The sequence below is a fragment of the Maniola jurtina genome, chromosome 13, assembly GCF_905333055.1.
Source record: "Maniola jurtina chromosome 13, ilManJurt1.1, whole genome shotgun sequence".
Taxonomy (NCBI): domain Eukaryota; kingdom Metazoa; phylum Arthropoda; class Insecta; order Lepidoptera; family Nymphalidae; genus Maniola; species Maniola jurtina.
Window position 1 is genome coordinate 2,919,180 of NC_060041.1, and position 27,862 is coordinate 2,947,041.

At 35.9% G+C, this 27,862-nt stretch overlaps 3 protein-coding genes across 3 annotated transcripts in view; all 3 read left to right on the plus strand.

Annotated features, from left to right (window-relative positions):
• Nucleotides 1-1,067, plus strand: part of LOC123870981 (venom carboxylesterase-6-like) — a 3,389-nt gene extending 2,322 nt beyond the window's left edge. The window contains exon 4 of the mRNA XM_045914497.1: nt 961-1,067. Within this exon, the coding sequence (XP_045770453.1) occupies nt 961-1,067 (107 nt within the window). The remainder of the gene's footprint in view (nt 1-960) is intronic.
• The window catches only part of LOC123870773 (aquaporin-like), a 22,998-nt gene extending 16,231 nt beyond the window's left edge, over nt 1-6,767 (plus strand). The window contains exon 3 of the mRNA XM_045914181.1: nt 6,757-6,767. The gene's annotated coding sequence lies outside the window, so the exon portion shown is untranslated. The remainder of the gene's footprint in view (nt 1-6,756) is intronic.
• Nucleotides 1-19,370, plus strand: part of LOC123870770 (esterase FE4-like) — a 22,883-nt gene extending 3,513 nt beyond the window's left edge. Inside the window, exons 2-4 of the mRNA XM_045914179.1 lie at nt 16,418-16,621; nt 17,160-18,424; nt 19,082-19,370. Coding sequence (XP_045770135.1) covers nt 16,436-16,621; nt 17,160-18,424; nt 19,082-19,265 — 1,635 coding nt within the window. The 5' untranslated portion in view covers nt 16,418-16,435 and the 3' untranslated portion in view covers nt 19,266-19,370. The remainder of the gene's footprint in view (nt 1-16,417; nt 16,622-17,159; nt 18,425-19,081) is intronic.
• Nucleotides 19,371-27,862: the final 8,492 nt, after the last annotated feature.

The window sequence follows — 27,862 nt, forward strand, 5'->3', positions numbered from 1 at the left end:
ATTATCAAACTTTTAACCATCTTTAATATTACTTTTATCCAAATAAACCTTTACAAATACTTTTGAATCATCAAATGAATCTACCACTGGTTCGGAACGCCTTTCCTGCCGAGAAGAACCAGCAAGAAACTCAGCGGTTGCTCTTTTCAAAGATTTGATTTACAATAAGATTCGATTTACAATATTTTAACCGAAATTACATTTAACCGTCAAACTTAAACGAACAAATTTGAAAGAAGTTAAGAAACTCAACATTTAAACCAAAGTTACAATTAACTGTCAAACTAAACCGAATAAATTAAAAAGGTAGACAAATTCAACGTGTTATCACTTCGACTGTCGATAATAGAATGCCGCTCCGCTGGACCGCTTCGCTTTTAAATACTATCGTGGCGGTGGGGTTCGGAAACGTCGACGACGTACGATGCGTCATTGAGGATTCTACTCGTCATTCGATCTATGAATTACGTGTCTCATTATTGCGCCGATACGGCCATACTGATCATAGGCGCGTCCCTGCGCCTACTCTCGTCCTTTTTCTCTGCAATAAAGTGCATAAATTAGTAAACCAACATCACACACACATAAACCCTTATAATTTCGAAATCAAAAATGGTTCCTCAACACTCTTATCACGTTAAGAATCTCATAGCCTCAGGGCCTCGACACCCATATTAGCTTTCACGTTAACTCATAGCCTTCACGTAAACACATTTCAATTATCTTGGAACACATAAGTGATAACGTCAGAACCTCATAGCCTCAGCGCTAATTTTGGTTCAGCCTCAGAGCCTCGGCGCTCATTTTAGCCTTGACGTTGACACATGAATTACAAGACAATTGAAAACACATAGGTAAGTGATCATCAGAACCTCATAGCCTCAGCGCTAATTTCGGTTCAGTAACCATTTTTTGCTTTTTTTTTTTTTTTTTTTTTTTCACATTTCAATTATCTTAAAGCACAAATGACGTTACAACCTCATAGCCTCAGCGCTAATTTTGGTTCACACATCAAATGGACTTTAAGGATAATTGAAACCCCAAGTGATGACGCCAGAACCTCATAACCTCAGCGTTAATTTTGGTTCAGCCTCAGAGCCTCAGCGCTCATTTTGGCCTTGACGTTTACACCTTCGGAGAGATAGTAAAAAGTGATGACGGCGGAACCTCAAGCCTCAGCGCTAATATTGGTTCAGCCTCAGAGCCTCAGCGCTCATATTGGCCTTGCCGTTTACACTTAAATAATGGAAAAGTACTTAACTTATAAAAGCACGTCAGTCTGCGCGTCAAATCCTCACTTTGCCGTACTATTACGTTTACTCATAGCCGATACGGCCACATTACTTTGTACTTCAAATTTTGGTACGCTTTCCAAACGTTCGTTAATCGTGGCAAACTTTTCTTCTGGTCCCATTGGTTTACTTCGATGAAGTTCACGTCTATTGTTCAGTAATATTCATATTCAGAGGATATTCTTACTTCAGCTTTTACGTTAACATTTTATACAATATTATTATCAGTTTTTTTTTTTTTCTTTCTTTTTTTTTTTTTTTTTGCATTGTTTATCTTTTTTTTTTTTTTTTTTTTTTTTTTTTTTTTGCGGTATTACCCTTTTTTTTAAATATTTATCCTCTTTTTTTTTTTTTTTATCATTACTATCCCATTGTTTTTTTTTTTTTTTTTTTTTGTATCATTGTTTGATAAATACAAAACCCCAACTCTACCTAGACCGGCTCTTCCACCCCTATACCGGTCCCAAACCGACCATCTAGCCTAGCTACCACAACTAGTACTATGACCTCAACCAACGGAAACCACATAAGGTAACCACAACTCTAAAACCTACAGTAAGTACGACAGACCGTGTCTACTGAGAAGTGTCTCTGACCAGAGCCGCAGAATAATGAATCGGTTTTGATATATACAACACCCAGCGTTACGAATTCATAAAACACCACGGGATTCTATAACTAGATCTGATATGTATCACCGACCTGTAGAACTCTGATTATAATAACAACAAGTAACTGGGCGACGGTACCCTACACTAGATTGGCTCCATCGTAACTACTATCTCAACCGTCTAATCAACATTTCTAACCAACAATATCCACACGTATGTAAATTCACATTATCTGTACAAATTGGAACGAACTCACCAATTACAACTGCAACTTAAAATCACTTTCACAGTACTGATTCAAGAAGTCCTTTCACTACTTCACTCTGTCGAAACACCACACGTAATGAATGCCGCTCTGCCGCTGGTTAGCGTGTCTACCCCAAAAATCTCCCTACCACTTCACGCCATTTTATCATAAAAATACCCGCGCCACTTGCTATTGGTCGATTCAAACATATCACAAGACTGCCAACATAAAAAATGATATTGCCAATATTGTTAAAGTTGCCACTTGAAAATAATATTACTATGGACAAACACGATTTACTCAAAACTTTGAATAATTATGGAATTATTAAACAGTAAAAATCGAATCACGACAATTGTAATGTTATTATCTGTTCGTATTTGGTTGGTACCAAAAATTTGTAACAATAAGAAGAGAAAAAGTGGATTCGCAAACACATCTCTTTATGAGGTCTGTACTATTTGGTAGATAATAGGAACACATGGAAGCACTTAAATTATAAAATCGCGTCAACACCTTGAAATTAAAATTTGGATTGCACTACAGGAACAAGCGAGGTCTGTTAGTCAGTCATCAACTCATCGCCGATTGGGCGAATTTCATAATTAGTTGATAATAGGAACACGTCAAAACAGTTAAATTATGAAACCACGTCGATCGCCTTGAAATTAAAATTTAGATTGCACTTCAGGAACAAGTGAGGTCTGTCAGTCAGTCATCACCGATATGGTCTCATTGATTTCTTGGGTGAATTACATAATTTGAGAACATGTTCGGCCATTCTGCCCATGACAACCTTTTCTCGTCAGTAGACAATAAGTACCTCAGATATGCCGTGATTAAGTCAGTACTTTCATCTCTTGTAGGATCGCTTTATGGTGTGATTTGATGTATTCCACTGAAGGTTTGATTAGACATTTTTAACTTTCTCGTAAAGCTTGAGCTTGATCTTAATATGGGATGGTGTTATTAAAACTGATTTAAATTGTCTGTCAATCGTCCAAGTAAATTACTTAGTAGAAAATTCTTTACAATAATGGCCTTCTTAATGAACCAAACTTATGAACATTCAACAAATTTATGACTACAAGACTCGTATCTTGGTTGAAAAATGAAAACCTTAAAAATTTATTCACTACTATCATTTAAGACAAAAAGGAAACTGGGATACCGGTTCTGCGTATCGTTGATATTTGGCATTGGCACGCACAACACACGGAAACGTTTAAGTGCGAAACTTGTAATTAGAATAAGTCTGAACCGAACGAGAAACTCGAAAGAAATGGCCAATACGAAGATGTTCCAGTAAGTCTTTAAGATAGCTTGGATTCGGGCTCCAAATACCTAATCGAGCAATCCATGTACCCACAAATGTTTAATCCGCCAAATGCGGCAGTGGTCTGAGAAACACGCGGAACAACTATTAAAATATCAACTTAAAAAAAAAAAATTAAAAATCTCTGAGATTAAATCCTACAAAAGATATTCATAACCAACGGCCAAGAAAGACAATTTAGTTTTCCCAACAACACTTCCTAACGGAGCCAATACTTTTAACGGAAATGGAAAATGATCAGCAAATCACCAAAGCCGTTGAGTCACCTCGCACAGACCCGTCAGCTCACCACAGAGTTTGTCAAAGTTATTCGATAAACCTGTATTACGAAGAAAACAACCGATTCTATATGACACAACATCCAGTCAGTAGCTTGGTCCTTGGTAATAGTATTCCACCATAAAACAGAAAACGTTGAAAAGAAGGAACACTGCCGATCAGTGTCTCCCACCATAAAACAAGCCCTTGATCTAGTACGGTATTAAGGATCACTTAAAAAAACAAAAATACTATGCTATTATGACCTCTCAAAGTGACTGCTGTGAAATTTAAGAATATTCAACGGTTCGCCATTAACAGCGAAATCTACGAATAATCAAAAACGATTTTGAAGACAAAAAAAAAACGGAACTATCCAGAAACACAACAGGAGTCCGATAAATTGCTTAAACCCGTCTACTATCATCTTGGGACCACGAAATAGTAAAGTAAATGTTTTCAAAGAAATACACCTGTGAAGCTTTACAAAACACATCTGCTTCTAATAGCGGCCTACCACTGGAAAAATAAATAAAGATTATGATAATAATAAATGAAATGATGACAAATAAAACAGCTCACACCACGCCAGGCACGTCATCTTCTGTCGGCAACTATCTTTGAAATCTTAGGTTTGTATCACGTTCCAGACTTTGGATACCTTCAGCCATTATTTCACTTATCCAACATCATACGTATGCCAATTCACTCAGGTTATACTCCTTGAATTGATTGTTCTAAAACTGGTACTGTACTCCGTGTCGTGGTTTTTAGCAAACATTCCCACGATTTTACTGCTCCTAAATGAGCGCTAGCTGCTTTCAGTCGCACTTCGTTGTATTTTAAATCATATTCATTTCTTTCACATCAGGGTTGAAGTTTGAAAATAAACGGCTAAAATCTATTCATTATTTCTCAATCTATGTCTCTAAAGTATTATCCAGAAATGCCGTTGCTATTAGCGAGGCGATGATGGTAATTGGCGTTGATTCATCCCTTCTTCTGATGTAAGAGTAGGAGAACTAGCTCCAATAAAACTCGCGCCATTGTTATTATTCATCACAGTTTATTATCAAACTTTTAACCATCTTTAATATTACTTTTATCCAAATAAACCTTTACAAATACTTTTGAATCATCAAATGAATCTACCACTGGTTCGGAACGCCTTTCCTGCCGAGAAGAACCAGCAAGAAACTCAGCGGTTGCTCTTTTCAAAGATTTGATTTACAATAAGATTCGATTTACAATATTTTAACCGAAATTACATTTAACCGTCAAACTTAAACGAACAAATTTGAAAGAAGTTAAGAAACTCAACATTTAAACCAAAGTTACAATTAACTGTCAAACTAAACCGAATAAATTAAAAAGGTAGACAAATTCAACGTGTTATCACTTCGACTGTCGATAATAGAATGCCGCTCCGCTGGACCGCTTCGCTTTTAAATACTATCGTGGCGGTGGGGTTCGGAAACGTCGACGACGTACGATGCGTCATTGAGGATTCTACTCGTCATTCGATCTATGAATTACGTGTCTCATTATTGCGCCGATAAATATACTTGTATGAATATGCGTTTGTTGATGACAGCACTGATTTTATACTTTATACAAATGTTCGTGGGGCTCGTCATTGTGCACATGCATATGCAATTATGGATGAAGAAGACGAAAGTAAGCTTTCGCAAGAATATAGAGATATGAAGTCAGTTCTGAGAGAAATGTGGCTGAATTTTATTACGACAGGGTAAGTCTATATCATGTGATTCGCTTGGTTAAATAATTGTATAAAATGTTGATTTTGTTTTTATTTACTATAAGCACACCTTTGACCACAATCACATCTGATGGAAAGTGATGATGTGGCCTAGGATGGCACGCGTTTACCTAGAAGGTGCCTATTCAATCTTGTTTTAAAGATACCCGAATTATAATTGGTAGGAAACACAGATTGTAAAAGAGTATTCCAAACCTTAGCAATGCATATGAGGGAGAGATGATGACGTAAAATGTTTCGTGTATGTAGGTGGAATGTCGCCGGCATAAGGTGAAGGGGTGCAAGATCGAAAAGTTCCTGAGCATACTCTCTGAAATATATCCTGTAAATCTTTTACAGAAAACCAGTTCCAGATGGTTCGAAGTATCCAGCCTGGCCGCCTGTAGGATATAATCGATCTCCATACATGTCCATTAATGGCACTCTTGCATTGAAAAATTCGTTCCTTGGAAATCGTGCATCTTTCTGGGATGAAATATACGACAAACATTTAAAGTTTTCTTCAAATCCTAATAAAGAGTTTTAATTAAAAATGTCAACCATTTTATAATTATAAAATCTATAAAAATAAAAACATTGGATTGGAAACTAATTGTTTATTAATTTGATCATTTATCTTTAGGGTTGTTGTTTTGCCCAATTCTCGTAATTTTGGAAAAAGTTATGCCATAAAAAACAGCCTACCAAAATGTGGTCAAAAATGACATACCTATTGATTTCAAAATTTTCATAGATACCTACTAAGAAAATGATTTGGCGACAGTGGCAGTTTTAATTTAAATATTCACAAAGCAAGATACCTGTTTCGCAGTCCAGTGAGTCGTTAAATTCAAAATCCCTTTCGGATTAACATCTATACAAAAAGTCGAAGCCTTGGAATTGAGATATTTGAAGTTAATGAAAACGCTTCGCATTTATCACGATCCAGACGGAACAACCAAAAATATTGTGTACAAAAAGCACTCCAATAAATAAAATATACAACGGAACAATTTACTTTATGTGGCACTGCAACGCATGCCGGGTACAGCTAGTTGTAAATAAATACCAGATTTAATGAATTAAGTCTCAGCTTCCAAATAAATTAAAGTATTTTATTAGATTTGGTTCGTTAAGTTATCTGTGTTTAAGTCGCTTGAAAGATAATAATTATTATGTAACTTAACTTTGATATCTCACTTTATTTTTTTAGGAAATATCTTTGTTCTCTCTAGTTCTTAGTTTCTATCTAGTTTTGTAAATAATTTTGGGTAAGGTCTGACGAAATCACAAACACAATCTTTATGATAAATTATTACACTTTTATTTCATATTTAAATTTATTAACTTTTACATTTGTGTCAAATAAATGTTGTTCCTCTTACGTTAGTATATTTTTTGAATGTCGTCGTTTTAAAACCACTCTTACAGGTAACCTCTCCACGTTTATTAGCCACTCCCCTTTTTATCTTATCGTTATCGGCCAATCCAAATTGTACAATGAATAAACTTAGTGACTAATATACAAATCATCAAGCTCGTTTCACAAATCATCTAAGTAATAAAGATGTTTTCATCTTATATATTGATTACAAATATTATCCTTTATTATGCTACAATTCATCAACTAAAAACTATAAGAATTTTATATACAGTACGTTTATCGATCAGATGTTGAACAACTTCAGCCAATCAATGACGCCTTCTAATATGATGTTATGATTTGAGTGGCGCCAACTATGTTTTATAGATAATTAATATGGGCCAAGCTTACAGCTCGGCCATCCTGTTTTAAGCGAGTCTCATCGCTTTTAAAAAAAAATTAAAACTTAAGTAACATGTAAACTTCACAACCAAAATGACAAAGACTTAGTTCAACAAAACAAAAAAAAAATTAAGATAGTAATTAATTAAATTAATATTCTTGCTAACTTAACTAGAAGGAATATACAGTTTTATTGATACATTGGTATTGATTATGATTGCAACTTAATTTTAGAGCACTCGCAGCACCCCTTTCCATCCGATATAATTAGAAAATAGCAGATAAACTCAATTCAATTCCAAACTATTTACCCTCGCAACTTTACCTGCCAGTCTACAGTAGCACTCAAATTTAGCCTTTAATCTAAAATTCATTTTTCTGTTCTCTTCCGCTAATATTAAAATAAAAAGATGCAGACACTCTAAATTTATAAATAATTTTTCAAAAATCATAAAGATATCAAAAATTGCGAGACCAGTAGCAACTAAAGGAGGCCTCAATTTAATCAAAGAAGGTAGGTATATGCATAAAGTCCGAAGCATCAATTATAACTCACAAGCCAATATTTTACAGGAACACTCAATAGAGATTTGGGGATGAGCATGTAAAACTAATTACTAAAAACTACTTTAAAGGGTTTCAAGTATCTCAAAATAAATTGTTAAAAGTTCTGTTCCAACTAGACTCTCCTTCCCACTAAAGAATTATATAAGAAAACTGATGAACTATATTATATAAGTCAATTATACAAATTCAAAATATGTCTATTTGTTAGGAAAATACTATTAAAGTCCGTACATACACGCATCACTTTAAAGCTAAATCTCATAAATATGGTACACAAAACGAACATACCTATTATGCTACAATTACATAAAGCTAGGACTAATTATGGTATGTAAACTACCTAGCTCTACTACATAATGTACTTGCCGAAACTCATACTGGAGGAAAAATCTTTTACAAAGTTTAAAGTTTAATCAAACAGTGTCAAACACCATAGATATCTTAGCTAGATGTAGGTATAGTTTGTTAACGAATATAACGTGTTTTGACTTTTTATATTATTGTATAGTCACCATACCTTTAAAGATTATGTTTTCTTCTATATTTATATTTAGAATCGGGAGCGATTCTTAATATGAATATGTGTAAGTGAACTTCTTGTCCTTTTGATAAAATAAACTCTCTAAACTTAAAGTTAATCGCCGCCAGTTCTCGATTTAAATCACAAAACATTTTCATACACTTTCAACGCAATAGTTTTACGCACATATTTTCTTCTTCCCTTCTTATTGGAAAATCGCGGATTCCGAGCCTTGGCGCGTCTCTCTTCTACCGGGATACATATGTGATTGTCCTTATTTCCCTCCAGATCCAAATTTTTAATGACCCTTATCCTAGGGTTCTTTCCCTCCAGATCCAAATTTTTAATGACCCTTATCCTAGGGTCTACCTCCTTCCTCCTATAGGACTTTTTGTCCATAGCCCGTAACCTCGGGGCTTTCCTTCCTTGGGACTTTGTGTCCCTGACCCATACCTAGTTTTGGGTCTTTCTTTTCCTCATTTATTCATTTCCAACATCCTTGGATCCTGCAAACATAAAACACTTTGAGTAGACCGTTCATTTAATTTTGTTTCATAAGCATCCATCATAATACAATCCGACCTAAGAGAAGTAATTTTACTTGGTAACCTAGAAAACCTATTATCATTATTATAATTTAGTTTTCTCCAGTTCCGTACCCCTCGAAGGGTGCCTACGAGACCCTATTTTCTAAACCTCTGCTCTCCGTCCGTCTGTCCGTCTGCACGTGCGTCACGGCCTGAACCGTGAACGGCGTATCGTGAACCGTGATAGTTAGAGAGTTGAAAGGAACGTGATTACGGATGTATGAAAATCCTATGCCTGGTTGCTTCCAATTCAAACTTTTTCTTTTAATGCAGATTACGCTTCCCATATTTCTTACAATTACCTATTGTTTTTTTTTTTTTTTTTTCTAGCAAAATCCACATTCTGAAGTACTAATGGACAATGTTAAACAAACGCCAGGGTACAGTAGTTGCGTCACTTGTGCCTCTTAACCATATAATATCTACATGCAAAAAGAATTTTTGATTTATAATTTCACATGATACTTATATATTTTATTTTAGCCATAATATGCACCATATGGCGTACTTTGTCGTTTCGAGTAACATAAGCAGAACTACCAAATTCGACCCTGGGAACGACACAGTCGCGACTCGCCGCCGAATGATACCTATTAGTTTATCATTAATTCCTTTTCATAGAGAAAAGCGATATCAACATAATAGCAGGAAAAAAAATGAAATAAATATTCCGTTCGATACATCTCTATTCTCTACGACATCAAGATCTCTATCACAAGCTGATCGATCATAAAGATTAGAAGAAAGTAGGTACCTTATACATTATTTTATATGTTAACCGTAATGACCCGCATCTGTTCGATTTTCCTTTATTCGTTTCGTAAAAGATTCGTCCTCGTACGTCCATCATCATCATCATCGTCATCTACATCGTCATCATCATAAGGTCACTGTTGAACATAAACCTTCCCTAGTAAGCACCACACGTACTGTCCTCAGCCTTCCTCATTCAACCCCTGGTTCCTATTGATACAAACCACTAAACCCCCCCCCCCATCAAATGTGTACCTATCTACATCCATCCATCATACCCAAATGCCGTGCTGGTTGATGTGATGAGCGACAAAGTGTTAACCTCTTCAATACGTCATGGAACTGTAGGAATAGCCATGGAAGACCTCCAAACCGAACGTTGATATTTTGTGTAAGTGGTCCCACGAGTCAAAAAAAAATATTCTTGTCCATAAAGGAACAAGCCACGATATAGATTCTTCTATCGGAACTTAAATATTCCAATCACTGCATGTATTCCAACTAATCAGTTTGCTACTGTATATTTGAAGTTGATAATAAATAAAAATGTTAGCTTAATTAAATTCCTATGATAATTCGATTTTTGGTGCATCAACCAGCTTCACCTATTATGTAAAATTAAATATATATATTTTTTTTAAATTACCGGCTGTACATTTTAAACTAACCTAATCAAAATATACTTTCTTACTAATAACTTAATCTTAAAAATTTTCCAGAGGATCCTTCCGCCTCAAATTAACTCAATGATAAAAATGAACAGGAAACTTTAAATGTTGTAAAATCCAGCCAATGCTTCGTACCTTGCCTTATTAATCCAATAGGTACTTCTTTGGATTTTGTCAAAACAAAATACTTTTACTTGTTGAGTGTATAATAAATAAATAATGTAATAAATCAATTAACTGTTAAAGCTAATAACTTTTACAGAAAGCGAACCTCATGATATCTCTTATGAGTTTTAAGCGTAAAATTACCACGCCGAAAACAAAACATGAGCTGACAGTATTCTTATTTGATATACATAATCCAGTAATACTATATCTATCTACATAATTCGTAAATATGTATGTATAGTTTGTAAGTTACTATTTCACTTTATGCTGTCTCAATGCTTTAAGTTATTATTTTTATCTTTGTCTCATTTTTTTAGTTTAGCCTCATTCTATTTTTAAACTTACTATTTCGCTATAATATTTACAAGTAACCTCATCGAAGACTACACGGTCTTCTGATAACCCAACAAGCATTTATCCAACAGCTATCGCTTTCACCCGAACGGAGGTTCCCTGAAATATACTGAGATAACAATACCTAGTTGACACATGGATGTACAAGAGCGGCAACAAGCTATGACCCCCTCTAGTCATAACTATATCTTTATGATTGTAACATTTCAAACAGTGAAAGTATGTATAAACGATTTCGTCCATAGGACATGCGCTCTAAAGAATGTTAATATAATTATCAGCAACTAAAAGCTTGAAGAAACTAATAGGTACAACTTGTCTTTGAAGTATGAAAATATGCACATTTATCAAGTATACCAGTTCATCAAACATTAAAGTACGCATTTATAAAATGATAACTCACTTATTAATCAAGATAACTACCTGTTTATCAAACCTACCCTACCAAATATAAATAACTACTCACCAAATGTAATACTTTATAACTTAAGTAAAAATATGAAACAAATGTGCATCAACCACATACATACACTCTTCAAATTCATCCATTTATCAAAATGTTATATAATATAACCATTCACCAAATCCATTATATACTTTGTTCATTAAATAGCTTAGTCAAACTTTACTCCACTTGCCACGATTGCAAATTTTCCAAAATAGTCAGCCGCAAACATTGCAGCTCATCTCACTTGATAATGCATCCCTCCCTCAGAAAAACAGGCATTAGGAATGTCTTTCCAAGACGCGCGAGAGACAGCCACCGTGGCTTTTCGCGAGATTTAATCCAAATTGAACTAATGCCTAAATAAATGTTTTAATTAGAGGGCGATTGCTTTTGCAACCTCTAACCGTCCAATCAAACACCGAAAGTATTCAATAATCCGAGACGTAAATAAAAAACCCGTCAGAACACCGTATTTATAAAAACAGAGACAAGAAAAAGATTCCTCCTCGCAATGAGATCGCGTGACATCCAACAAGTGAATTATCGACTTTATTACACAACTTATCCTCAACATGTTTTACATCATTTCCTACAATTGAAATCTTTCTATTTTAAATACCCTAACTACAACTTCATAATCCAACCAAAAATCACACTAGATTTATCCCTCGGTCCCACATCTTTAATGCTTTTTTTTTCTGTTTCGGTAACTAAAACAAAAAAAATATATATATATACTCATGTTATAAAACGTTGTCAAAGCTTTCCTGAACGCGCTAAATAAGCAAAAACATAAAATCAGGCGAAATGCCAGACCAGCCGAAAAACCTTCAATGCTTAATCAGCCTAAAAAAAAAAATTATGATCACTATTCATATTATCATGAGATACTACCGGCGCTCCTAAGCGAAATTTATAAGGCACCGCATTTCGATTTTATCAAACAGACTGATCAATTTCGAGAGCACAACAAACGTGGTTTCCTGAGAGTTTCGTTAACTAAATGCATATCGAAACTGAACTATCGCGAAGCGAGTCAAGCGAGCGTGAAAATTTTTTTAAATATATTTCTGGGATAATGTCATGCCACAAACGCGAGCGTAGTGCAAAGATATTTGCCTAAAATTTCTTTCGTACAACAAAGAAAATAGTATTTTGGTAGTAGGTACTTATAATCGCGCCCTGCCCTAAGGGCAGTACTGTAGGTATATTACCATTAAAAAAAAACTTACTCTAATTTTAATAGAACATTTGCCAGGAATTTAACCCGCCAAGCGATGTTAATCCAATAAAAACAAAATCATATTGCATTTAAATGCGGCAGTACACAGTTAATTGCGTGAATACAGGTAAACAAAAAAAAAAACCCCGCTGCCCATATACTATACCTACCTGCTACTCGTAGTACTCAAATTATTGTGCCAGTATTAAAAGTAAATTAGCTGTTATCTAGCGTGGTAGACTACGGCCTAAACCCTTCTCATTCTGTGAGGAGACACTTGTTGCTCAGTAGTGGGCCGGCCATGGGTTGTTCATGGTGAGCTGTTATCAGCAAAGTTATGTTTGAAACTCAAACATTACGCGTTTCAAGTGGTAAAAATAGATAAATGAAAACATTTCTCCTCACTTTTGTAAAAAAAAAACACTTATTTATGCACCCCGTATTTTAAAACTATCTGACTACCTACCTACCATAATTTTAAATTTAGTTAAAGAATAACCAGATAAGATAAACCTACTTTTACACCCATTTTAGGATTTATATTTCTCAAAATGCTCAATTTATTAACCCTGGTCACTATTACTTTATTACAACGGATCACCTTCATTTTTATCAATTAACATTTTATATCCCCAATCACTTAGTAACCATTACAAGTAGAGACGGATTATTTCACTGGCAGGCGTAAAACGAAAAGCTATTTCATGTAACTTTTTCTACCTTATCCCAAAGCGGTTTACAAAAAATAATAATTTCACAAAACAACATTCAAGATGCCCAATGAGTGCTGTGTGATAATATCGCGTCACTGTGTGCTAGAAAAAGGAAAACATCTATCTATACAATGAGTGCAGCAAACGATTGAACCTAAATCCAGAACCTACCTTCCGTAAAACAAAACCACTATGTGAAAATAAATCCCTATCGTAACTCTTAACCAAACTAATTCGGCACACGATTACAAGTGTGAAGATTGAAATACCACGTTCCGTGAGATATTCACCTGTGAAATCATTTAATGAGAAATAAAACCCCGGCAGGACATAGTAGATACATCCTGAAAACTATTTAAAAGTAACAATAACGCCCATCATTAAGTAAACCACACTTTTTATATTGTTTAACACTATGTTCACTATCTATTCCATTGTACCCACGATACAGGATAACCTAGTGCGGGTACCACCACACAGACACAGGAAAATTGTACAAGACTGTATTTTGTAAATAAACATTTTTCATTTTTCATTGTAAAATAAGCCTTCTAAATACCTCAATGTTATTTAAACCACAATTTGAAGGTCGATCGCATTTGTATAACCAATATACAAGATGAATTATAAACATGTGGGTAATTCTAGGTATCATAACGTTATATAATTTCCATTCCAACTCGGAGCAAAGCTTTCTAACAAAATGATAACTAAATGTAGAACAAACAAAACGAAAACCCACACAAATAAAAAAAAAATTACCATTAATAGGTATCAATAAAAATAAAATCATGGAAAGATCCTACCCGTTTATCCAGAAATCCTTTGATGCCATGACTAGGTACTTTGATATATTGAGGCCCAAATATTGGCCTTGTGCTCCAAAATGTCTGTGGTCTACTAGACCTCCACTTCTTTCTCGTTCCTCTGTATATTTCCACTTGTTTCTCTGAGTCGTGAGCGTGACAAGAAAATATTATATTTTCTTGATGTCCCTCTTCTGACCTTTTGGGTAAGGTCTGACGAAATCACAAACACAATCTTTATGATAAATTATTACACTTTTATTTCATATTTAAATTTATTAACTTTTACATTTGTGTCAAATAAATGTTGTTCCTCTTACGTTAGTATATTTTTTGAATGTCGTCGTTTTAAAACCACTCTTACAGGTAACCTCTCCACGTTTATTAGCCACTCCCCTTTTTATCTTATCGTTATCGGCCAATCCAAATTGTACAATGAATAAACTTAGTGACTAATATACAAATCATCAAGCTCGTTTCACAAATCATCTAAGTAATAAAGATGTTTTCATCTTATATATTGATTACAAATATTATCCTTTATTATGCTACAATTCATCAACTAAAAACTATAAGAATTTTATATACAGTACGTTTATCGATCAGATGTTGAACAACTTCAGCCAATCAATGACGCCTTCTAATATGATGTTATGATTTGAGTGGCGCCAACTATGTTTTATAGATAATTAATATGGGCCAAGCTTACAATAAGTAACTAGCAAAGCGCTGAAGCCTTGTCAAGGAAATAAATCTTTATTTTTCGTCTACCTTCTATCATTATCGCATTGCTCTTGAAATAGTTTTAAAAGTAGAATATTTTTTGTGACTAACTGACTCAGTTTAATATGAGTGGGCATTGTTTTACAAATTATCTATTACTAGCTGACGCCCGCGACTTCGTCCGCGTGGATTTAGGTTTTTCGAAATCCCTCGGGAACTCTTTGGTTTTCCGGGATAAGAAGTAGCCTATGTGCTAATCCAGGATATTATCTACCTCCATTCCGAATTTCAGCCAAATCCGTCCAGTGGTTTTTGCGTGAAGGAGTAACAAACATACACACACACACACACACACATACAAACTTTCGCCTTTATAATATTAGTGTGATAGTGTGACTATGTGACTATTAGAGGATGCCCGCGACTTCGTCCACGTGGATTTATTTTTTTATTAATCCCGTGGGAACTGTTTGATTTTCCTGCATAAAAAGTTGCCTATTTCGATTACAGGGACGCAAGCTACTTCGGTACCCATACAAATCGGTTAAGTGGATTTAGATTTTTATAGATCCCACGGGAACTCTTTGATTTTCCGGGATGAAAAGTAGCCTATGTCCGTCCTCGGGCTGTCTGTCAGAAAGTGTTTCTGTCTGTCTGACAGACAGACAGAAACACTTTCGCATTTAGGTATAATATTAGTATTGAATGTATAGGGGTGCTGATCGAATTTTCACTTTTTTTTTAGGGTTCCGTACTTCAAAAGGAAAAACGGAACCCTTATAGGATCTTAATTTTTACAAACCTACAAAAATTACATAAAAAAGGGTGGTATTTAGATTCGAAACTCACAGCGAACTGCATTGAAATCTATACATACGTAACTTTGATTATTCAACGATAATGTATGCGCTTAAAGACAAGTATTTTTAATTTGGTCACTATCTCTATTAATCGAAATGTATTTTTACATTTTGATCATATTGTTTGATTATAATAAAATTGTATTATCGGTCATCAGCTGGTTAATGTGTTTGCACTCTACTATAAAATGTGTGATTTTTTTCTACCAAATTTATTTCAATAAAGCACGTTAGCTTTATCACGTTTGTGGTAATTTGACTTAATACAATTTTTAAAATCATTCAACCATGTTAACTCGCATTGGATAGTTAAATAAGTTATTGTAAAAACTTCAATAAAATATTAGCTTAGTATTGTTTAGTTTTTCTTTCTTAGTCTTAGTGTTAAAAATTTCCATGGAGTTAGTGCTAAAAAATTTTTAACGACACATTTCACCGCCTCATCGGCTGACAGAAGGGCTGGCTCATTTTTTGCGCAACGGATCAGCCTGGCTGTCCAGCGCGGAAATGCAGCCAGTATTCTTGGCACCATTCCACGCGGGCATGATTTGTATAGTAATTAGATAAGGCTAGCTTTAAGTTTTATTGTAATGTTTTTCTTTTGAATTAAATTTGTTTTAGTATCATTATTTTCAAAAACAAGGTCACAGTGTTACCTGATAAGATAATAAGATACTTTTTAAAGTAATTTTAATGCTCTAGATTTGAGATCGGCTTCATTTTAAATGTTTAATATTGTATTGATTTCATTTGGTTGCAGAAAACAAAATCATCTGCTATGTGGTGGCGTTTGTTAACCATATGCGTGTGCGCAGGTATAGTATCAGGAAGCATTACTTCAGGATCGCTTCTGGTAAATATAGAGCAAGGGCCTGTTCGAGGTTATAAACCACCACAAGGAGGTCTTTATGTATTTTATAATATACCTTATGCAACAGCCCCTACGGGACTAGAGAAGTTCAGGGTAAGGAGATTTACTTACAATAATAATAAATTTGAGAGCGCAGTCAATTGTTACGTTATCAATGCAAACAAAACTTGTATTCAATTCTAACCTATTAATTATTGTTTTTAAGGGTTTCAAAAGGAAAAAAGGAACCCTAATTGGATCACTTCGTTGTCTATCTGTCTGCCTGTCATGTCTGTCAAGACAAGGGGAATCAAAACCTATAGGATACAATTCCGTTAACCTAGAATCATAAAATTTTGCAAATAGCAACGTCTTTAGTACAAGTAAAGGAAAAACACGAACATCATGAATTTGTTACATAAAAAAATGTTATGACTTATGACGCAATAATATGTTTCTAAACCCCACCATAGATGGTGTTCGTCATTAAATCTATTATATTTTATGACCCGCGGTTTATGAGGTCAGGAGTGCACGCACGATGGCCTAGGTGTGGGAACAAAAAAAAGTTATTTCTTGTGTGGTGGTGCGGAACCCTTCATGTGCGAGCTACTTCACACTTGACCGCTTGACCGATACTTTTTATTTTTAGCCACCTCTCCCTCCACCAACATGGACTGAACCTTTTGAAGCAATTAAAAAAAACATCAAAATGTGTCCACAATTGACATTTGGGGGCATTCCGGATGATCGTATAATGCAAGAAGACTGTCTAATAGCTAATGTATATGTTCCTGATGGGGAAGGAAAAAATCTCCCCGTCGTAGTGTACTTTCATGGAGGAGCGTACCAATTCGGGCATAGTTCAGATTTAGAACCAACAAATTTGGTCAGAAATAGAAATATCATAGCTGTCAACTTCAACTATCGTCTTGGAGCACATGGATTTCTTTGTCTTGGTACCAAAGGAATACCTGGTAATGCTGGAATGAAAGACCAAGTGGCCTTACTTCGATGGGTGCAAAAAAATATTGCTCAGTTTGGGGGAAATCCGAATGATGTTACTATAGATGGATGGAGTGCAGGAGCTTCTGCGGCTGATTTAGTGACACTTTCGAAGACGACAAGAGGATTATTTCACAAAGCTATACTAGAAAGTGGTTCCAGTACCGCCTCATTCAGTGTCCAAATTGACCCACTGGCAAACGCAAAACGCATTGCAAAGGCACTAAAATTTCATGATGTTGATAATATTGAGTTATTGGAGAAATTCTTCCTCAAAGCACCATTAGAATCGATATGGTCTGTAGATGTGGTTAACAGTAGAAATAGTTCCGTAATATTTTCTCCATGTATTGAACGAGATTTAGGAGAAGAAATGTTTCTTGATGATCATCCAATCAAAATTTTGAAAATTGGTGACCATCCCAAAGTGCCTATGTTATATGCAATAGCTGAAATGGAGGGTATTTACCGAACTGGTCATTTTGGATTATGGAAAGATCAAATGAATGAAAGATTTTCAGACTTTTTCCCAGAAGATTTACAATTTGTGGATGAAGATGATAAAAAAGAGGTCGCGAGGGTAGTCAAACAATTTTATTTTGGCGATGAACCTGTGAGCGAAAAAAATGTCCTATCGTATGTAGATTATTTCACAGATGTAATGTTCGCATTTGGCACATCGAAGGCTGTACAAATGCAAGTGGAAGCTGGTAATGACCAAATTTACCTATGTATATATGGTTTCACTGATGAAACGGATAATTACATTATACATACAAATGTTCGTGGAGCTTCTCATTGCGCTCAGACAGACGCGGTACTGGACCAAGGAGACGAAACTAAGCTTTCTGTAGAACGTCAAAATATGAAGGGCGTTATGAGAGATCTGTGGGGAAACTTTATTGTGACAGGGTAAGGAATTTTTATTAACCTTTGAAGTAACTTTCGATATTTTATCTATTTTCCTTTTGAAGTAGCTAAAACTTGTTGATCATTAGTACTTGCTATTAGCACAGTATAAGGACACACAGTACACGCCTTTAATCTCATGGTAAATGTCCCGGAATTAATATGGAGATCCCGGGTTGCATCATCACCCCTTACCGCTCGTAATCCCTTTACTGTCTAGACTCTAGACCTCTTCGTCGAACCTATGACAGTAATACATCCTTACACCATGCTGTTAGTACACAGGGTGTAACCAAAACGCTTGCAAAAACGAAGACAGGTACTGATGATTGCTGATAAGATATCATAAAAAACTACGATTTTTTTTACTCCAAATAAAACATCTGACTGACGCTAGAGGTCAACGAACGTTCCATAAATAGGTCACGCGTAGTCAATGCCGTGTCGTATGTAGGGCATTACCACGAGTTTTCCACGCTATATAATGCGGGTTTCAAAATAATAAATCACTTAAACTACAAGATAAGGCAAATGGTTATTGCCATTGGATTGTGTTAAGATAGGTAGTATAATAATAACGCTAAGTTTTTGCTAGTGTTCTAGTTATATACCCTGTAGGTATATTCAGATAAATCTATTTAATTTTATTGTATTTTACAGAAAACCTGTTCCTGATGGTTCAGCACATTATCCAGCATGGCCGCCAGTTGGTGTCAATCGTGGACCTTACATGTACCTGACCAGTAATCTTGAATTGAGACGCACATTCATCGGAGATCGTGGGCGTTTCTGGGATCAGATTTATAAAAATCATTTTAGGATTCCAATACCACCACGTCCTTAATTCAAAAACTTCATGAACTGCAAAATTAATGATTGTAACGTTTTGTTTGTGATTGTCTTGTTTTAATTGTTACTTTATTCATCATTAATCAATCATTTGTTTTTACTTTTAAATAAACTAGCCTTTTCAAGACTTTTCGTTCACGTACCATTTCTTTATTTAGCATTTCTCATTTGTCCGTCCAGCCTTCTATCTGTCTGTCTGTCTATCTGTCAGTGGACTGTATCTTATGAACCGCAATAAGTAGAGAATTGAAATTTTCACAGAGTGAGAGTGAGATTTCCTTATACAATATATGAAAAATTTCAACATGGCAGCTTTGTAAATTAAAAAAAATAAAAAGGACGATGGTACGGAACCTTTTGAGTGCGACTCGCACTTGGCCGGTTTTTATTTTTAATTTTTCACGTGATTTAGGTATGTTATTAATGTTTGGGGGTTATCTCAATTCTCAATGTTATGATAACTGCGGTGAAATCAGTTAAGCATCAATATTAGATATGGCAAGCAATACTGGCCTAGTGGTTAAGACGTCAGCCTCCTATTCAAGAGGTGGGGGGTTCGATCCCGGGCATGCTACACGTACGTCTTTCTTTTCGGAGTTATGTGCGTTTTAAACTTTTAACTTGCTTTAACGTTGAAGAAAAACATCGTTTTTTTAAAGATTATATAGACTAGCGCTTGGCTGCAATCAGACTCGCTAGCAAGTGATGATGCAGCCTAAGATGGAGCGCGCTTGCCTAGAAGTTGCCAATTCATTCTTGACTTGAAGGTACCCATATTATAGGTGGAAGGGAAAACTGATGCCGGAAGGGCGTTCCACATCCTGGCGGTTCGGATTAGAAAAGAGGAAGCAAATCGCTTCGTACGTGTTCGAAGAACTTCGACTACGTATGGATGCAGAACATGACGATGCAAGGCAGTACGATGGTGGAAAGGTGAAGGAGGAACCAGGTCATGAGTTCTTCATAACATTCTCAAAGGTGTGTGAAATCTGCACTTGTGTACCTACTTGTTCAGCGTGGTGGACTCTTCTCATTCTGAGAGGAGACCCATGCTCAGCAGCATGGACGAATCTTCAAATGAGCTTTTTGGGCTGCAGCCCAGAGCCTCGTGGCTATACAGGGTTGTACCTACTTCCTCGATATTACGTTCAGCTCAGGGCCCCACAAACTCACGGTCCGTCCCTGCTCACTAGGTAGTGAGCCGAGGTTGATGATAGTGATAATGATGATCAGATAATGGCATGTCACAGATTATGATCTAAGTGATTATATCTATATTCTGTAGTATGTATGGTATCTTTGTATTTATCAGGAATCACGTAGGTATTTGCCGTTTACGTGACCTGAAAGAACTCATAAATCTTTTGATTCAATCTTATGATCGAGAACTTTTATTGTCAAACTAGCTGATGCCCGCGACTTAGTTCTCGTGGATGTAGTTTTTTAAAAATCCCGTGGGAACTCTTTGATTTTCCGGGATGAAAAGTAGCCTATGTGCTAATCCAGAGTAGGTATAATCTATCTCCATTCTAAATTTCAGCCCAATCCGTCCAGTAGTTTTTGCGTGAAGGAGTAACAAACATACACACACACACACACACACACACACACACACACACACACACACACACACACACATACAAACTTTCGCCTTTATAATATTAAGTGTGATAGTGTGGTTAGATACAGGCATGATACAGGGTGAAAAATAATAATAATATCGTGATATCGTGGTGGTAGACCGGGCACAGTCGAGGGTGTTTTTGGTGGACATCATCATTCCACGTCATACGGTCTTCCGCCTTCCTCGTCCACCCTCTTCCCGCTATCTTCTTCAGACGATGCCAGTCCACTTGTACGTGGTCTCCACTCCAGAGCACGTCTGCCCAGCGGCCATCGGTTCTGTGACAGACATGACCTGCCCACTGCCACTTCAGCTTGCTAATTCATTAAGCTGTGTCGGTCACTTTGGTTCGTCTAGGGATTTTGTTCTATAGAGACACACCCAACATAACCCACTCTATAACGCTGAGCGATGATGTTATAATACCTGGCTGGCTGTTTATATATTTTAGTCGCGGAATGACGATAAAATTTGAAGTCCGTAAAAGAAATGGTTTGGGAGACTGCGGGAAAAATCTAGAGATGGCATTATGTATTCAGAAAGCAACAAGTCCATTTCGCTGTTCAGTGAATCGACAAATACTTACAAGATTTTATTCGGGAAACCAACTATTCTGAAAGTACTATATAACCATAATTGGTATCAAATTGGGGAATCATAAAGCAATAAAAAGTAAAATTAAAATCAAAAAAAAAAGAAGCAAAGCAAGAAGTTAAGTGGTGTATCTGATTCCATTCAGACTTCGTTAGGTATAGATTCATAATTCCACAGTATCAAAACATTATTTAAATGCCAATGACTGTGTATGTTTGTCAGCTTTTACGGCTCAAATGATGACGCTTGACGAAAGATATAAAAATTGTTGGACGCAGATACCTATTTATACGATATTTTAGGTATATTCCAGAAAGAAAATGAAGGAATTCTCTCAGGACTTTTAGAAAACTTAAATCAACGCAGATGAAATCGCATGTAGGTACCTATTAAAACATAAAATAGCAATAAAATCTTTTAATAAAGTCCCAGACACCTAATATAAGGCTTCTCTTTAATATATTTCTGCACCGTTATTACGAATATTCGCCCATTCTTTGAAGCCTTTCAAGTTTTACGCTACGCGGAAAGTTTATATTAAAATCATATTTCTCGGAGAAGATGAAGTTGTAAGCGTTCATATTCGGTTCTAACTTGAGACCTATGGTGACTTGAGGAGTGTCTATTCATATTTGCCATATTTTTTTTAGGTGACCTCTATTTTACTACTACGATTTCTCCAAATAAAAACAGAGGTATGATCTTTTAAACGACGGTTGAGGAGTCCGCCGTTTTCAAAAATCGATAAAAGCGGTGGAGTGAAGCCATCGATGCGTTGCGTTGGCGGTGCAGCGCCTGAACGGTGCCGTTGCGTAATCTTACATAGGAATCGCTGTACCATGCCACAAGATGCGGTCGTCGTGCGGCACCGCACCACAGGCGCAACGGAGAGACATGGGGAAGGATGGTGGGTTGCAAGGTTGCAACGCTATGCTTTTTGCCTGAGCGGCAACATAGTGTCCGTGTGGCACAGAATGGATTTGACTCGCTCCAGCAATGCGCGGGGCTGCAATTGCTTGTATAGTATGGCATATTATTGTAAATTGAACAGTTGAAAAAAGCAACCGCCGAGTTTCTTGCTGGTTCTTCTCGGTAGGAACAGCATTCCGAACCAGTGGTAAATTATTTTGCAATAGCACTTGTAAAAGTCTACTTGAATAAAAATCTATTCTATTCTATTCTAATGCTCAAACCAACAGCGATGCGGCGCGTTAACGCACCGCAAACGCATCGTGTAGCCTCAGCCTAAAATTGCACTGAACACTGAGGCAATAAAGCAAATAGCCGTGGACCAATAATTCAGTTCAATGTTCACCCAATAACTACGGGGATGTCGAACTTATCAGAACATCCCTCTACCTAGAATGACTTAAACGATGAAAGTTATTTGTAAATTATTCATTGCTTGTTTTACTGTCGCAGCAAAATGGTCCGAGAGAAGAAAGAAGTACATATAGGAAGGGAAATGGATTTGGCATTATAAAATCTTGGGGTGGTTCTTTACAAGCACGAAACTTACTTTATTTTATAGAGTTATAACTTGCATGCAAAAAATCACGTCGATTCGTTGCCCCGTTGCGTTGTGACGTGATTGAAGAACAAACCAATAAACCAATAGTAAACACTTTCGCTGTTATATATGTGTAGTGAACGTACATGCCAGCAATGTATTAGTAAAATGCGAGATAAACAGTTCGGACAAAAATAAAAGCTATGGTTGACTTCAGTTTCCAATTCCCAATAGACCGTTGCTAATTCGGTCTCCACCGCAAACATGGCGATGTCACTGTCCTATTTCCTGAACCACATATTATAATACACGATCTGCAATATACATATATGTACTTCGTTTATAGACCTATCTACTTACTACTATCTTTTTCCCGCAATTTCGTCCATGTTTAATCGATGGCTTAGTTTTTAGGGTTCTGTACCTCAACATGATAAAAAGAACCCTTATAGGATCACTTTGTTGTCTGTATGTCTTGTCTGTCAAAACTATATATCTATATAAGTCTAAAAAGAAATCAAAACCTATAGAGTACTTCCCGTTGACCTAGAATCATGTAATTAGGCAGGTAAGTAGGTCTTAATATAGCACAATTAGTTAAAAAAATATCCGAGAACCGTGAATTTGTGGTTAAACATCACAAAAAACTTAAAATCCCGCAAAATATAATTAGTTTACTAATTCACAACAAAATGGCACTGTCCGTCATTAAATTGCTTTTTATACTGGTTTGAGATTTTCCCTTCGTTTGCAAGTCCGACTAATCCGTATTATCTAATTACTGTAAAAATCATGCTCACATGGAATAGTGCCCAAAATACTGACTGCATTCCCGCACTGGACAGCCAGGCTGATCCTTTGCGCAAAGCACGAGCCAGCCCTTCTGTCACCAAAACCTCAAAATTGTGACCTTTGTCACCTGTCAAAATTTTGCGCCGCTTAGCTCGCAGTGGTTTTCCTCTCTCTAGCTAAGGAAAAATACATTATGTATCATTTGCATTTTGCAGCATCAAGCCATAGGTAATCATGTCCAATATCGATCCATAATAACGCACATTCATCCCTAGGGAAACCGACATTACACATTCTGCAATCTGCCATTATGAGTTACTAGCTCACGCCTGCGACTTCATTCTAGCGGATTTGCTTAAACAAAGATTTGCCTAAAAAACGTGAATATTTTCACTTTTATGAGTTGTGGACAAATGCTTATTAGAGCGTGTAGATATAATATAAGATAATATAGTTTAATAATAATATAATATAAGATAATTAATCATAAGTTTAGCTTAAAGTAATAGTTAAATTCGTTTCTTATCTATTTTGCAAAACCTGAGAATTCTCGGCAGAAATTTTATGAAGAGGTACAGCTTTGCCCTCAACCTAACCTCAATAGTAGGTATACCTAGCCATTCCTGTAGTTCCATTTCCTTGTAACCGGATATTGCGAAGTCAGGCAACGGAAACTGTCTTCAGGGAGGCTTCGTACTTACACACTTGTCCATACAAACGTATTAAGCCGTAACGTATTCTGTTATTTGTTGTTCTAGTTCTATAATTAAGCCAGATATCGATTTATCTCTACCTTATAATATTATATACCCTGAAATAGTAAACATAGTAATATTTATGTTGATTTTGAAAGTTAATAATACCCTTGGACATCTCTATTTTAAGCCAAATAAAGCTTTGTACGTAAATAAACCAATGTGGGAAACTACAAAATTGCAAAACTATTGGCTATAAGGCAAATACTTAATAATAATTTCAAATATCTTTAGTTCATTAAACAATATTAATTAATTCGCCAATAATTAACGTAATACGAAACATTGATTAGCGTTGTTTATAAGCATTACGCATCTCATAGGTATACGAGTATAGCCTGTAGTTTCCGCCCGTATTTAACTTAATTTTGATTGCAATAGCATGCTCTCTCGTTCGAATCGGAGTGGCCATGGAGAGTACTCTTGTAAACACTGCAATCAAATATGATTCGAAACCAGCATACCAATCACACTGTGTGCTGCACCAATTAAGCTACACGTTCAATCAAGCCTTAATCAAGTTATAGAGATACGATACCTACTAGAGCTTAACTTTATTAGGTTGCAGGCACTGTTGCAGATAGAGCATTTCAGCGGGGAATTCCGAAATCCGAACCAGTGGCAGGCAAGCAGGTTCATTTGACAATCCAAAAGCACTTGTAAAAGTTTTTTTGAATAAAACATTGTTGTACTACTTTTATTTCTATTTCAGAGCCGCACAGTTTCGTTTAAACGGTATTTACAAAGATCGCGTGGGAACTGTTAATTTTTCTGGATAAAAGTTGCCTATGTCAATTACAGGGACGCAAGCTACCTCGGCACCTTTCATACAAATCGATCAAGCGGATGAGTATTTAGGAATCCCGCTGGAACTGTTTGTTTTTCCGGGATAAAAAGTAGCCTATGTCCTTCCCCGGAATGTATCCTAAGTCTGTACGAAATTTCATTAAAATCTGTTAAGCGGTTGAGCCGTGAAAGCGTAGCAGACAGACAGACAGACACTTTCGCATTTATAATATTAAGCATGTCGCTTATCGCAATGCATGCATTCGAAATTAGACGTTTACACGTGCAATTCATAATGAAATTAATATCATGAATGTCTTTCTTTACTTGTGCTATAAGACCTCCCTTCCTTTCCTACCTGCCTTTCATGATTCTAGGTCAACGAGAAGTACCCTATAGGTTTTCTTGACAGACATGACAGACGGACAGACAGAAAGACAACAAAGTGATCCTATAAGGGTTCCATTTTTACTTTGAGGTACGAAACCCTAAAAATAGTAGGAGATCAGCACAGATCGGCACTTAGCATGTGGAGGAAATAAAAGAATGGAGTAAAAGTGTTCACAACATTTTATTGCACCGTATAACATTTGTAAAACAATCGAATTAGGTACAATTACTACATTAAAACCTTAAAGTACCTATTTACAGCACAATCGATCTTATAAATAGAAGTCGCCAATTCGTAATATACAACTGTTAGATTAGACTGAGTAGTATAGAAGCAGGCGTTATTTTGCGGAAGTCCATGATATACAAGGAACCCAAACCTTAATTTGCAATAATCCGCCAAACCAAAGAAATCTGTATAGTGCAAAATGCAGCAATTCACCTTACAATGCCTAATTGCACAGTCAAGTTGCAAAGTGTAAGACTTTGCAATTAGGCATTGTAAGGTCTACATCTCCTGAGGATGCTCCGGTGTCGAGGCGAAACGTGCGTCGAGTAGTGTTGGGATTTGTGTGGTGCTGCGTGGTGGTGGTGCGTGTGGCTGTTCCTGCATGTTTATGGGAGGGCGGGCGGTGCATATCGCATGCTGCATTTTGCACTATACAGATTCCTTTGGTTTGGCGGATTATAGCAAATTAAGGTTATTGTTCCTTGTAGATTAGACTGAGACAGTATTTTCTAAGCGTATTTTGTTTTAACTTTGCTTAGACTTAAGATTCGCTTAAAACGAGACAGCGTTATATCGCCGATATAAATCTATCCCGTTTCAAACTCTAAACAAAGTCAAAGGACGCTTTATATTTATCTCGGCCTCAGAGTTACCTAACTGAAAATTAAATATGAGCGAAGACAAAAAACGCTAGCGTTTTATTGACGAATCGACAGTCTGCATAGGTGTTGCTTGTAATAGGTGAAAATTTATTTTTACGGCAATTTTTCATATAATATGCGTCATAGAGGGACTACCTATTTATATACATAGAAACTAACTATTAATTTAGGTACTAGGTACATCTACAACGGGAAGCACTAGGGTACCTAATTGTAAGCACAACACAGAGCACAAAAAACAACAGTTTCATATTGGTTTGTGGTTTTTAAGATCAGAAAATCGAAAAAGATATGCTACACTATGAGGTACTAAGGTTGAAATCTATAGAGTGCACTTTAACTTTGCTTAGACTTAAGAGTCGGTTAAAACGAGACAGATTTATGCCAGCGGTATAACGCTGTCTCGTTTTAACAGTGTCTTTATAGATCTCAGCCTCAAACACTTGATCGAATCGTAGCTCGTAGGTATCAGAGTAAATTGGTTTTTTTTTTCAATTTCATATTAAAGTTAGATTCTCAGTCAAGATTTGATTTTTTTTCTAAACAATAGCAAGTATTTCGGCAGTTTTATTAAAGCGAAGATGATATTAACACTTTTCACATTTACACATATTATACATGCATAGATACATATATATCTACAGATACATATTTATAACCAAGATTTATAACATGAACAATCTAAAACATTTTATTTCATGATTTTTTATTTCCATAAAAATAATAGATATTTGTTTCATACTTATCAATAATTTAGTAGTAGGTGCATCAAAATTACGTAGCCCTACCTACTAAATGAATTGAACATAAGTACCTAAAATCTAATCTGATGTGTCGATAAGTTACCTACTTAGCAATGTTGTTATTTGTCGAAAATTGTATGATCTTTTTTGACAAATAAAAACGTTTAGGTTATTTCGGACAGATTTTTTAGATTAATTATGGGCTAAGAGCCCGCGAGGGCCAGACCTTCGTTATTTTATAAAAGCTGAAAGTTTTTTTTTTCACTGCGTATTGTCCCCAACACAGGGAGGAACGATCCATGACTAAAAGTTTGGATCATGGTGGCTTTGGCAGATAACAAAAACGTGCAGCCACAGATAAATAAAAATTGTTTTTTGTTTATAGTTTTTTTTTTACATTATTAGGTATATTTATCTGTAAATATTCTTATATCTTGCTATGATTAAAGTTTTTAAAATCCTACACAATGAACTTCATAACAATAATCTCTCTCGTGCAGTTAGTTT